This window comes from Crinia signifera, chromosome 7 (assembly GCF_055691185.1).
Source record: "Crinia signifera chromosome 7, ASM5569118v1, whole genome shotgun sequence".
NCBI classification, from domain to species: domain Eukaryota; kingdom Metazoa; phylum Chordata; class Amphibia; order Anura; family Myobatrachidae; genus Crinia; species Crinia signifera.
The window spans coordinates 65,283,913-65,297,137 of record NC_139223.1 but is presented as its reverse complement, the minus strand read 5'-3'; the positions used below and the strand labels follow the sequence as shown (position 1 = coordinate 65,297,137).

General features: G+C 44.5%; 1 protein-coding gene across 2 annotated transcripts in view; it reads left to right on the top strand.

Annotated features, from left to right (window-relative positions):
- The first annotated feature begins 744 nt into the window (after nt 1–744).
- CRYM (crystallin mu) overlaps nt 745–13,225 on the top strand; it is an 84,523-nt gene continuing 72,042 nt past the window's right edge. The window contains exons 1-2 of one of the 2 annotated variants that reach the window (XM_083153258.1): nt 745–1,023; nt 6,154–6,304. In XM_083153258.1, coding sequence (XP_083009384.1) covers nt 857–1,023; nt 6,154–6,304 — 318 coding nt within the window. In that variant the 5' untranslated portion in view covers nt 745–856. The remainder of the gene's footprint in view (nt 1,024–6,153; nt 6,305–13,225) is intronic. The other variant, XM_083153257.1, reaches the window with a different exon arrangement.

Sequence of the window (13,225 nt, the reverse complement as noted above, 5' to 3'; positions counted from 1 at the left end):
CAATGTGCACACAGGCCCACACCGCATACTATTGATATGCAATGATAACAAATTCTAGGGACTAGTCAGATGGATCAAGCTTCAAAAAGTGATAAAATTTAGATTGATAAACAGCCAGCCAATCAGCTTCCACTTCTCATGTTACAGGCTGAGTTTGAAATATGACAGGTAGTGCTGATTGGCTGGTTGTGAATCACTCCCCACTTTATCACTTTTTGAAGCTTAGTACATCTGGCCCTAAGAAAAAAATGGACCAGACCCATTGATCAAACTGCCATTCCGGAGCTTGTGACAGGTGTCCCAGGCACCTTCACTGAACAGGACACCCCCCAGTGTTCCTGGGTCTTGTCCAGTTCTGTTTTTTACCAATTCTCAAAATTTACGTTTACCACATTTTGATTTGCAACAAATTTGACAACAGTCTTGCAATATATTTGTTCTTTTTTATGTTAGGAATATAGCTGTGTCATTTATATTACAGAACTAGAAATGCTGCAGCCTCAAGACAAGTAAATATTCCTAAGCAGTGATCCAGGTAATATAGGTAATTGTCTCCTGGTTATACTGGTCTGCGCTGCTGTTGGCACTGCCCTGTATATTCTGAATCGTCATGTGAAGGCTGCATTATGAGTGGGACTTTAGTTTTCTTTTTTTGCTGGCAACAGAGAGAGTAACATGAAATCTCACAAGAGCAACCCAACCAGGCAGCAGGGGGTGTGTTTGGGAGAGGAAGTGTCAGCACAGGGGCTGGATGTTATGACACAATATAGCCGAGAGTATCCCAGCTGGATGGTATTTTCAGTCAGTCTGGTGACCCCAAGAGCTGACTCGCAAGTGCCTGAACCTTTGTTCCAGTATGGGTGACACACCAGTGTTTCTAGGGGCTGATATAGTGGAGATGTACTTAGACTACCGAACTTTGATTCCTTTACTGGAGAGAGCGCTGATTCATTTTTCTAGTGGCCAGGAAGGAGGTGTTGTCCAGCCAGTCCGGACCATTGTGCCTGTGCCAAAGTACAGTGGGTAAGCTCACACTTTATAAAGCCACATGTTTTACTGCAGAGCACTACTTATAACTTTACAGTTACTTTAGAAAGTATTACTTTAATATGTTGCATTGGGGGTTATTCTAGATGGATCGGTGAAATGTGCGTTCGGACGTGCGCTCCGATCACATTACGCACTCTTTCGGTGAGCGTGAGTCCGCCAACAGAACATACGCATACAGGCGGTGGGGATGCGCCGGCAAAGGGGACTGCTCCTATCATAAGCGGTAGCGTACGGCCGAGCACGGTAGCGTACGCTTCACTTATATGGACCAGCAATTATTCGGATAATTGAAAAATTGTTAGAAGGCAACTTCAAAGAGAATTCCCTTTGAAGGTGCCTTCTAACAATTTCCCAATTATCCTAAGCGTGATATTTGAATTGCTTATTATTACCTCATTTGTCTCCCTTCATTTTTCTACAATTGAACCCTCATTACATGTGTATTTGGGCTAACAAACAATCTGCAATATCATACCTTGGAACGGTGGCAAGTGCAGGGGTGAATTTAGGGGTCAGGCCACCCCTAGGCACAACATTTTTGTGTCCCCCCCCCCCTATTTTAATGTAATCATATATGTATATACATTGTTATTTATATATTTCATTAAAATGTAACTGTAGCCCACCTCAATATTTTTTTAAGCACTCTGGACTGCTCACTGTATGGAGGACCCGGAGGGAGGGAGGCACTTATTAGTACAGTGATTAGCAGCACAGTGTCTCTGTCAGTCTCTCTTACACTGTGACTGACTGAGTGCAGGGAGGATCTGCGCGCTGCTCAGCTCAGCTGCTAGATAGACAGCAGCCAATAGACTGTGTGTTTGTAGAGTAGCCAATGAGCGGGCGCCGGCAGCAGTGAGCCTGAGCCATTTCCGGACGCGCAGGGGGACCGTCGGACCCAGCCACTAAGCGGTGATGTAATGTGCATGGCAGAGTGGGTGGGCAGTGGCGGGTGACGAGTGGCGCTGCCACCTACATATGATAATTCATGTCTGCGGTGGCAGCGCTCGTCACTCGCCACTGCCCACCCGCTGTGCCATGCTGCTATTTAACAGAATGTCAGCCTGCCTGCCGCCCTTAATTGGTGCCGCCCTGAGGCCGGTGCCTCACAGGCCTAGGCACAAATCCGGCCCTGGGCAAGTGTATTTCAGGTATTTCAGGTACATTTGAAAAGATCCACAGGTGGAGCTAATTATAGCACCTGTGATTCTGTGTGGAGACCTGCAAAACATGCACTGTTGGGCGTACTTGAGGACCAGGGTTGGGAACCACTGCCATAGTGGATCGTGGGGCATGAAATACCGCCTGTCGGCACATGTCGGCTCAGAAAAAACAACCTCATGTTGGCCTTTTGACTGTTGACCTTTCCAAAGTCTAATGCTTATGTCGACCTAAGGCCTGACGACCATCATTGGTCGACCCAATGCATGTCGACCATAATACTGTCAACCTAACGACCGTATAACATACTGTATAGTGTGAATGCTGATAAAGCAATTCTGTGTTACACACTAGTAAAAATGATTTGGTGATGCACTTTTACTAGACTGTCAATATAGCCATATCGCCATTTCTCACGGGACCGGAATCCTTTCTCGGGACAATTTATCGATAAGAGTTTGCTAAGTTAGCTGACTGATGCTCAGATCCCAAAGACAGATGAATAATCAAGGTCACCTATTCATCTGCACACATGCACGATATTGTCATCTCGCACATGGCTTCCATCTGCAATTTCATGCAAATACAAATTTGAAAAAAGGTGTTATTCAATTAATAAAGCTTTATTTTTGTCTCCAGCATGAAGTGCACAAAAACTCTACACCAGGGACGTGCGGTGAGGTAAATTGCTGAGGTGTCCCTGGCAAGCACCAGAGCCAGATTTGCACACCATTTATGAGCCATGGGGTATATGTGGGAATTATACACAAGTGCAGCAGTGCTGGAGATTCGCTGAGTTTTCATAAGAGATGTGCAGAAAAGTAGCCAGGTGCCATAGACTTTTTACTCCAGAGTTTTGACTTTAAAAATGATTAGAATAATAAAAATCATTTTTTATTATATTCTTTGTATTTTTGACATACTTTATAAACTCAAAACTCCAGCATATACGTTGGTATGACAGGAAAAGCTGTGCCTCACCTGCCTCACCCCACCGCACAAGTGTACATTCTAAATGAGTAACAGTATTTTGCTGTCTAAGGGGCCGATTTATCAATATTGTTTTTACTAAAATAATGTGATAAAGGGTGTTTTCGCATCCTTTTCACATTATTTTAGTATCACCTAAATGTATTAACTATGAATTGTAAGCCTTTTCACAAGTTTATCCCCACAAACCTCATTATCGCAATTTTTTAGTAAGCAGATCGCATTTCACATAATTATAATGTGAAATGTGATCTACTCATATTTATCAAACTTCATTTGTTAAATTATTTCGCAAGGGTCCCTAGTGATAATATCGCCACTTCTAAGAGGCGTAATGCAGGGTTTTGAGTATAAATTTGTGATAAGGCTGTCCTACCAGCCTGATAGAGGGACCTACTAAAAGGAATGACAGTGGATTGACAGTCTGGTCTGCTGAAAAGGAATGCCAAACTCTCCCATTATTGTCAAATTGGCATTCCTTTTCAGCAGACCAGACTGTCAATCCACTGTCATTCCTTTTAGTAGGTCCCTTGTACACTAAACGGGGACTCTCTGCCTGAGCACCGAGTCCTGCTGACTGCTGTACATAACATACACGGCAGCAGCGCAGGGGAGGAAGAGGGGACGGGGAGGGAGAGACGGAGCTAGCCTGCTGTACATGTATGTGTTGCACTTATAAAATATATGTAAGGAGAACCTGGCCCCTATGCTACGAATAGTACGTACCCCCAGTGACAGCTCTGCTTCTTAGCACTGCAGGAAGCAAGATAACATAGGGGGGAAAGTGAAAGTAAATTGTCAGACATGCGCAGTAGGATCCTGGGACATCGCAATGCGATAAAAACAAGGGGAAAGCAGGCATCTGGATTCGCAGGGACAGGGCTTTTTCTCAAGCCCTGTCCTGCCAGGTGAATAATGATAAATTCATGCGATTTTGAGTGAAATCGCAATGCGAATTTAATCGTTATTATCACCTTCTGATTACAATTTATTTGAGAGTTTTGATAAATGGGCCCCAATATGGTTACACACCTAAAGATTAACTTTCCAACCAACCAAGTGGTACAAGACAAACATGCAGGGCACTAATAGCATGATTTAAAGTTTTATACAAAATATAATTTTAATGTAGCCGATTAAAAATACAATCGACACAAAGACATAAAGCAAAGGAAAATTGAGAGAGAAACAAAATAGAAAAATGGGTAATTATACTCAAGTAAAATTTCCAGCGCTTATTGGTAGTAGAATGTGTAGAAGGTGAGTATGAAAGAAAGGAGTGTCCCAAATTGGGATGTGCACAAAATATAAATGCATAGGAATAAAGTACAGTATAGGAATAAAAGACCAACAGACTGCAATGGAGAGACTGCAGTATGAATATGGAAAACACTAACTGACTTATAAGATTTGTCACATTTAAAGTGTCTGCTGTTTCAAAATGCACAATCTTAAGGCCATACACACTGGGCGATTTTAAGCTGAAAGCAGCTCAGTTTTATCTTCTGAGATTTTCAGCTTCAATCAACCCAGTGTGTATGGGCCAGCGTTAAGCGATGAGCGCTGATGGGCTCTCCCGCATCATTTGCTGATTTTAACAACAGACTGCAATGGACAGGGGAAAAATCACCCAGTGTGTATGCACAGAGCAATTTTCATCCCAGGGATTTCAGCCTTTATTGCTATCCATTCACGCTGGGCAAAGTCGCCCAGTATTGTATGGACCTTTAGTTTACACAAAATATATATTTGTATTATATATAACTGTAGCCTATGGAACTGGAATAATTAGGCAATTTCTAAAGCCTGTGTCTAGTAACAATGGCCCTTATTCTGATCGGTGCGGATATTCCCGCATTCTTACGGAGCGGTCCGCACGCCACGGTGTTCTGCCGCGTGCGGCCATCGTCCGTAGAAACGCCCACGGGTCCTCCGCATTCGGACGGACTCACTCTTTAAGAACAGGGCGTGTTTACGGACGACATACAAACCATGCGTGTGCGGGAGAAACACTCCGATTCTGCACGGTATTACAGAGTATTACAGAGTATGCTCGGGAATACCGCATCCGAACGGGAGCCAAGCGGTGCTACCGCACGTAAGCGGAGTATTTACGCCAAACAACCCACTATTATGTATCTTCTGCAATACATCACATGACCCACTTATTCAATTACCTATCCTCATAAAAAACTTCTTATTTGGAATTGGAATCAATTAGATGCCAATATATCCTTACAAGCATGCCTAACACATGCATTGCACACATTAACCCTTACAGCAATTGAAGCAGCAATGGTTTCAATTAAAGCACTGACAAGCGTCCTATTAGTGAGTAATGAGTAAAGGAGTCGATTCTATTGGGTTCAGGTGTTAATGCTTGTAGTCATTAGGCGTACGTTCGCCTACCGCATGAACGAGTGGTGTCCGCAAAGCAATAGTACACTTGTGGACACCGCACATTTCTTCCCTTTTTGATCGCGTGCATTCGGAGTGGTATCCGAATGTACGCCCCCCAACATAAGTGTACTCCCCCGTGTCCGCCCATGTTTCCGCCCCGTTTTGCCCACTTTGAAACTACGCCCATGTGTCATTCCGCATGACGCCCATAATACGCCCATATTTCCCGACTGATTGCAGGGAACAGTTTTGTACGGGATTTGGCCGAACAGGTACGGAGTCAAGGCGTGGCACATGCGCGTTGCGTTCTCCACGCATGCGCAGACGCCGTAAAGACGCGATCCGAAAGTATGCGGTAAAGTACGCGTCAATCAGAATAAGGGCCAATGCTTTGTATGTGGTTGGTGTAAGGATTGCAGAATGTTCACTTTAAATGTACCAGCTGCCAAGGAGAGGGCATTTTCTAGACTATAGATTCTGATGGTTGCCCATACCTGCATACCTGGAAGCTACAGGGACAGATGTACAGTTGACGCCCTTATGTGTTTTTAGGTTTTTAGGGGTGATGCCTGCTTACAGTTCAGTGGACGATGCCTTAACAACCAAGGTCGTAACATTTTATGAGAATAAAACATCATCTGAGTTTCCCTCTCATCAGGCAACTGTCCTTTTATTCGAACCATCTAATGGAACTCTGAAGGCTGTAAGTATAACATTTCATCAGCTGCTTCCTTATATTACCTCCTGCGCCAGTAGATGGTGCCTCAATCATATGGTATTACTCTAACCTTATGTAATCTTACTTGCCTGCATTTAAAAAGTATTTAAGGGAGATTGTGAAAGTAACACCTCCTGTATAAGCATGTTACTATGGGGTTTATTCTAGTTCATTCTTTCTGACAAAATCCTTTTTAGATGGACAAAACCATGTGCACTGCAGGGGGGCAGATGTAACATGTGCAGAGAGAATTAGATTTGGGTGAGTTATTTTGTTTCTGTGCAGGGAAAATACTTACTGCATGATTTTACACTTCAATATAGATCTCACTTTGAAGAAAAACCCCACCCAAATCTAATTCTCTCTGCACAAGTTACATCTGCCCCACCTGCAGTGCACATGGGCCCTTATTCTGATTGATGCGGACTTTACCGCGTACTTACGGATCGCGTCTTTATGACGTCTGCGCATGCGTGGAGAACGCTACGCGCATGTGCCACGCCTTGACTCGGTACCAGTTCGGCCAAATCCCGTCCAAAACTGTTCACCGCTATCAGTCGGGAAATAGGGGCGTATTATGGGCGTCATGCGGAATGACACATGGGCGTAGTTTCAAAGTGGGCAAAACGGGGCGGAAACATGGGCGGACACGGGGGAGTACACTTATGTTGGGGGGCGTACATTCGGAAACCACTCCGAATGCACGCGATGAAAAAAGGGCAGAAATGTGCGGTGTCCACAAGTGTACTATTGCTTTGCGGACACCACTCGTTCATGCGGTAGGCGAACGTACGCCTAATGACTACAACCATTAACACCTGAACCCAATAGAATCTACTCCTTTACTCATTACTCACTAATAGGACGCTTGTCAGTGCTTTAATTGAAACCATTGCTGCTTCAAGGAACCCGTACTAAACACCCACATATGCTGTACTTGTCAGACACTTTCAAACTGCTAACAATGGACATGACAGAATATTAATACTAGCAATACACATGTGTATTTGACATGTACTCATGAAACCACACATTTTGGGTAAAGTAAACACATTTATTTATATTCATGTCACAGTCAAGTTTATGAGGATAGGTAATTGAATAAGTGGGTCATGTGATGTATTGCAGAAGATACTTCATAGTGGGTTGTTTGGCGGAAATCCTCCGCTTACGTGCGGTAGCACCGCTTGGCTCCCGTTCGGATGCGGTATTCCCGAGCATACTCTGTAATACTCTGTAATACCGTGCCGAATCGGAGTGTTTCTCCCGCACACGCATGATTTGTATGTCGTCCGTAAACACGCCCTGTTCTTAAAGAGTGAGTCCGTCCGAATGCGGAGGACACGTGGGCGTTTCTACGGACGATGGCCGCATGCGGAAAAACACCGTGGCGTGCGGACCGCTCCGTAAGAATGCGGGAATTTCCGCACAGATCAGAATAAGGGCCATGGTTTTGTCCATCTAAGAAGGATTTTGTCAGAAAGAATAGACTAGAATAACCCCCTATGTTACATTTTCATGACTAAAATTCACACTTTATCTCATCACATCGCATTTTTCATGCCTCAGTTCGCATTTCATTAAATAGTTGATTTCTTTAAAAAAAATAGCGATTTGAAAACATGCGATATGGTCCGATTTCAGAACCTTTCTAAAAATCGCATCCTATTAAATGTCACCCCATGGGTCTCCAGTGGCCTCTGTTGAGCTCCATAACAAGTCTGTGAAGGAAGTGAACAATCTGACATATTTGGTGTGCAGTTTGCTTATAGCTTATAGCTCTGTGCCTGTCATTTCACAAGAACTTAAGTCGACATGGACACAGTTGGAAGTCAACCGCAGCCCCTCGCTTCGCTTGCAATGCTTCAGGCACTATTCTCCCACCACGCCCTAGTGGATGGTAGGGCATGAAATACCGCCTGTCGGCACATTTCGGGTCAAAAAGCAGTGAAAAAAAAACAATGTCGACCTCGCAACCTGTCAACCAAAAGTTATGTTGACTTTTTCACCTATCTATATTCTATATGTCGGTATTTTGACCTTGTCGGGATTTAAAATGTCGGTATTTTGACCTTGTTGGGATTTTGACCGTCGGTCAATGGTTGTCGGTATTTTGACCGTCGGGATTTTGACTGTATCCCATTCAGACATGATCTTTGGGCTGCAAATTCGCACTGTGCATGCATATGGATAGTAGAAAACATGAGCAAACAAGGCCATTCTGCTAAAAAAACCTGAAGTGTCTTTTCATGCTTGCAAGCTGATTGACAGGAAGCCGGCATTTGAGGGGCAGTAACCGTACCTTTTCTGGGAATGTCAAGGAAAATGCAGGCATGCCCAAGTGTTTTCAGGTAGGGTGTGTAAAATCAGCTCCGGCCTCGATTAGCCTGTCTCTATCGCTCAGGCAGAGTAGGTTCTGTGTTACGCACAGACTGCACACTGGGAAAATGATTAGATGGTGAATGAGTTGCGAATGGATTTGCAATTTATTGCTGATCTGTGGTATTTTCGCAGCCTTGTGCAGTTTGGGATTTCACTCTGCCGGGCGGCAGCTATCTGATCCCAGGGCTATGCAGATTAGCAAAGAACCGATCAGTTCTGAATAACCCCCACTGTAAAGTTATAATATATAATTAAGTAAAGTATAATATGTTTTGTAGAGTTATCCCAGTAGCATGCTAGGATTATCTTTTGTGATATACAGTATCAGAATATGCATTATAAGGCAATGTATGTTTGAAAATATTGTTTGTACGGGTTTCAACTTGCTAACCTGAGCCATCTCGCCCTGTGATAATAAGTTGCTCCTGGTCTTCTCTTTGTAATTACCAATTGCAAATAAAGTAACTGGAAAATATGTAGTAGCAAAATGATTCAGATCATGCAGGCATTCAGTAACATGAATACTGTATATAATCGCGATGCCGGTGCTTAACATGCTGACTCCGGCAGTTGGAACACCAGCACTTACTGTAACTCCAAATAGACTGAAAAGAGAAATGAAAAAAGAAATATCTGAAAAGACTAGATTTTTTTTTTTTTTTGCTGTATGGCCTCCTGCATGCGTGCTATGCGCAGTTGATCAATAATCGGCCACCATGTAAAATTGCAGGGCTGCGATCAGGTCTGAATAACCCCAATAGTGAAGTACTTTAAAAATTGTAAAGGGTTACACACCTAATTTACTATTTATGCAAAATATTGTTTAGCTGTACTAATGTTACAGTTCGTAAAACAGCTTGTACAAGTGAATCCCCACCTGCAGAACTCCCATGCCAGTCAGCAGCAGATCAGTGCCAACCTGTGTGAAGCAAAGTGCCAAACAACAAAAACACAATCACCTCTTGGCACAGTCAAGTGAACGAAAGCTCTAAGGGAGCAGCAGGAGATAAACACATGGCTCAGGAATAGATGAACACATTGGCAAAAAGACTGCATCTATCTCCGTGACTGCCTTCTTCCTTATATCAGAGGATGCACGCTTTGCTGAAAAGGCTGACCCCATGGAAGGTGTGGGAGGCACATCTCACACACTCAATACAGTATGCTCACCAGTGCTTAACTCCAAATAGATCAGGATGCCGATGTCAGAATACACAGCCGGCATCCCAACAAGTATACAGGGCAAGATAGCATGTGGCCGGGGAAGAGGGGGTTAGGTTTAGGCACTCCCTTCCTACCAGATTGTAAGCTATTCCAAGCAGGGCCCTCTTCCCTCCTGTTGTCAAAGCCCACTTCTCTTCACATTTCACTCACAGCTCTCCTATACTCAAACACTCAGTGACCATCTTCGTCCGCATACTCCTCTCCATCATTGGCCTCAAGCCACTAGTTGTATGTTGATTGAATCCTCACTACTTACATTTAAGCTGTAATCTGTATTGAACTGTGGTGCTCTTTATTTGTACTGTATTTTTGTTATTTATTCAATGTTATGCCACGTTTTGTCTCCCTGTATTGTTCGTTTGTACGGCGCTGCAAAACACTTGTGGTGGCTTATAAATAAGATTATAATAATACTAGTGGGGGGCACTTTGTGTTAGGCTACAGAAAGGGGAAGGTTAGGGTTAGGCTGTGGGGTGGGGGGCTTGGTTTAGGTGGAGAGGTGTGGGGTGTGGGAATTAAGGTTATGCACTAGCGGGGAGGGTTATGATCAGGCTGCTAGGAGGAAGTGTTAGGGTTTGGAGGGGGGAGGTTAAGTATACCTGGATTCCCTCAATTGGGAATGCCGGCATCATTATTTTGTCCGTCTGCATCCTGACCACCGGTCATCCATTTGTATCCCATATATTCATCTAGTGACTTGGGATGCCAAATATATTTTCCACAAAGTCAGACTTATTGTTAGGCCTTACCTACTCTCTTGGAATGTCCTGGAGGGTGAGAATTAAGGGGGACTCCTTCTGGGGATGATGTGATTTTGTCAATATTTATAATATGAGACATTCCTAATATCATCAAAGAATATGTCAACTTGCAAAAAGTCTGTATGTTCACAATAATGGTTTATACAATTGGTGACTTTCTGCACAGTAGCAGAGGCTTAGGCTATGGGCTGTGAGGTTAGTGTTGGGCACTAGGGCTTAAGCTGGGCATACATCAAGGCGATTTGGTCCGATTTCAGCCGATTGCGACCAATCGGCCCGTTAAATCGGACCAAATCGCCTCTCCCTGACATGTAGTCGGGTCCGATGCATGGTCCCGTGCGCATCGGAACCGACTAGGTGGTCGGACCGGCTGGCCGTCCGACCACCCGTTCTGGGACGGGCGCTAAGCAGTGACTCATGCGATCCATCACAACTGATCGCATGTGTCCCTGCCGCCGGAAGGTCCCGGCGGCTTGCAGTCCATCGGGTGTCCGTACACTGCTGCGAGACGTCGCAGGCAGTGTATGGGCACCTTTAGGGTGCGTGGGCAAATGGTCACGGGTTTCCCGGTGCTGTGTACTGTGTCACAAAAATTAGGAACTTTACTAATCTGGGGGGTCATTCTGGTTGACACGCAAAGCTGTAAAATTTAGCAGCTTTGCGTGTTATATATGCGCCGCCCGCCCCGGCTTGTACACCGAATATCCCCACATGCATGCCAATGGATGTTTAGCATAATCACCTTGCAATAGGTTTGGGATCAGAAAATACTCTTGATTTCTTTGCCAAATGGCCTCGAGCATGCGCGCTACGATCCGTACACTTGCGCAGTTGATCGATAATCGTCCGCCTTGTAAAATTGCAGGGCTGCGATCAGGTCTGAATAATCCCAATAGCTAAATATTTAAAAAAAAAATGTAAAGGGTCATACACCTAATTTACTATTTATGCAAAATATTGTTTTCCCTGTTCTTTATGAAAGCTGTACTAATGTTACAGTTCATAAAACAGCTTGTACAAGTGAATCCCCACCTGCAGAAATCCTATGCCAGTCAGCAGCAGATCAGTGCCAACCTGTGAGAAGCAAAGTGCCAAACAACAAAAACTCAATCACCTCTTGGCAGAGTCAAGTGAATGAAGGGAGCAGCAGGGGATAAACACATGGCTCAGGAATTGATGAACACATTGGCAAAAAGACTGCATCTATCTCAGTGACTGCCTTCTTCCTTATATCAGAGGATGCACACTTTGCTGACAAGGCTGACCCCATGGAAGGTGTTGGAGGCAATCTTTGCCATCTCTGACAGAGTCATAGAACACAAGAAATTCCCAGCTGACCATTAGGCTGATGTTACTGCTCCTTTCCTGACAGAAGGATGACTTTTACTTAAGCAAATAGGATGCCCAGCAATATCTAATGCTGAAAGTAGAAATGTTGGCTTGCCTATGTTTAACAGTTGCTTTCCAGATGTCACTGGTCCACATGTAGGTTTTGATACGGACAAGCTGGTGAAGTAACAGATGTCTAACCCAGGTCTTCAGGCCAGGGGCGGATTTAGACCTTATGGGGCCCTAGGTAAGCTACTGGTTTGGGGCCCTGCCCAAAAAATCCATACAGTAGCACTATATTGCTGATTGCAGGTGGCATTGATAGAGTACCCTGGCCCTGCACAGTCTATTGATAAATATCACCCTGGTAGTCACACATCCCTTTTTTTTGGTCCACTTTGGACCGAAAAACAGCAACTTTGACTTGCAAGGATCACAAAGCTAAATGAAAATCTGTAAATGTAGGTGTTTTATATTAGTTGCTCTCTGCCAATACACCACACGTGGCTCCACTTATAAAACTACACCTGTAAGGGTAACCACTGATGAACCTGATAGTTTTTCCCTAGAAGTTCTAAGGATGGGTAATATCTTTGAAATAGTCCTTCCCAGTTTATTAGTCTTACAGCAAGGATGCCAGAAATGCAAAACTGGGCGATCCCACATTAATGGGTGATTCAGATTTTTCACAACTGCACATAGGCAGTTATGCACATGTGCAGCTGCTGTGCGCGAACAGCCACAGCGAATAGATTATTAGCCAGGTGCTCACACACAACAAACAGTGTGGCCGGGGGCTTGGGGCGGTGGGCCAGGAAATTCGCCTATGGGAACGGCCAGCTTCATGGGCGTTCCCGTGAAACCTCTGGGCATTCTCATGGTAATTCCCTGATGTTGCGGGGCTCGGGCAGCTGACTAAGTCGCACATGCTGCAATGTAGTAAGGAATTATTTACAAAGTGAATGATAGTCACAGAGCATTTGTGGGAGGTAACGGGGGGGGGGGGGGGGGTGTCACAGCTTACCACTGTGATCCTATACACAGTTGCAATGATCAGGTGTCTTACTGCCAAGGTCTGTTATCTAAGAGTGTCAGGGAAGACATAGGCGTGCTCAGGCGTTTTCAGGGAAGGCATGTGACGTCAGCTCTGGGCTCAATCTAAATGTTCCTATTGTACAGGTAGAGTAGGTTGTGGGTTATGCACAGACTA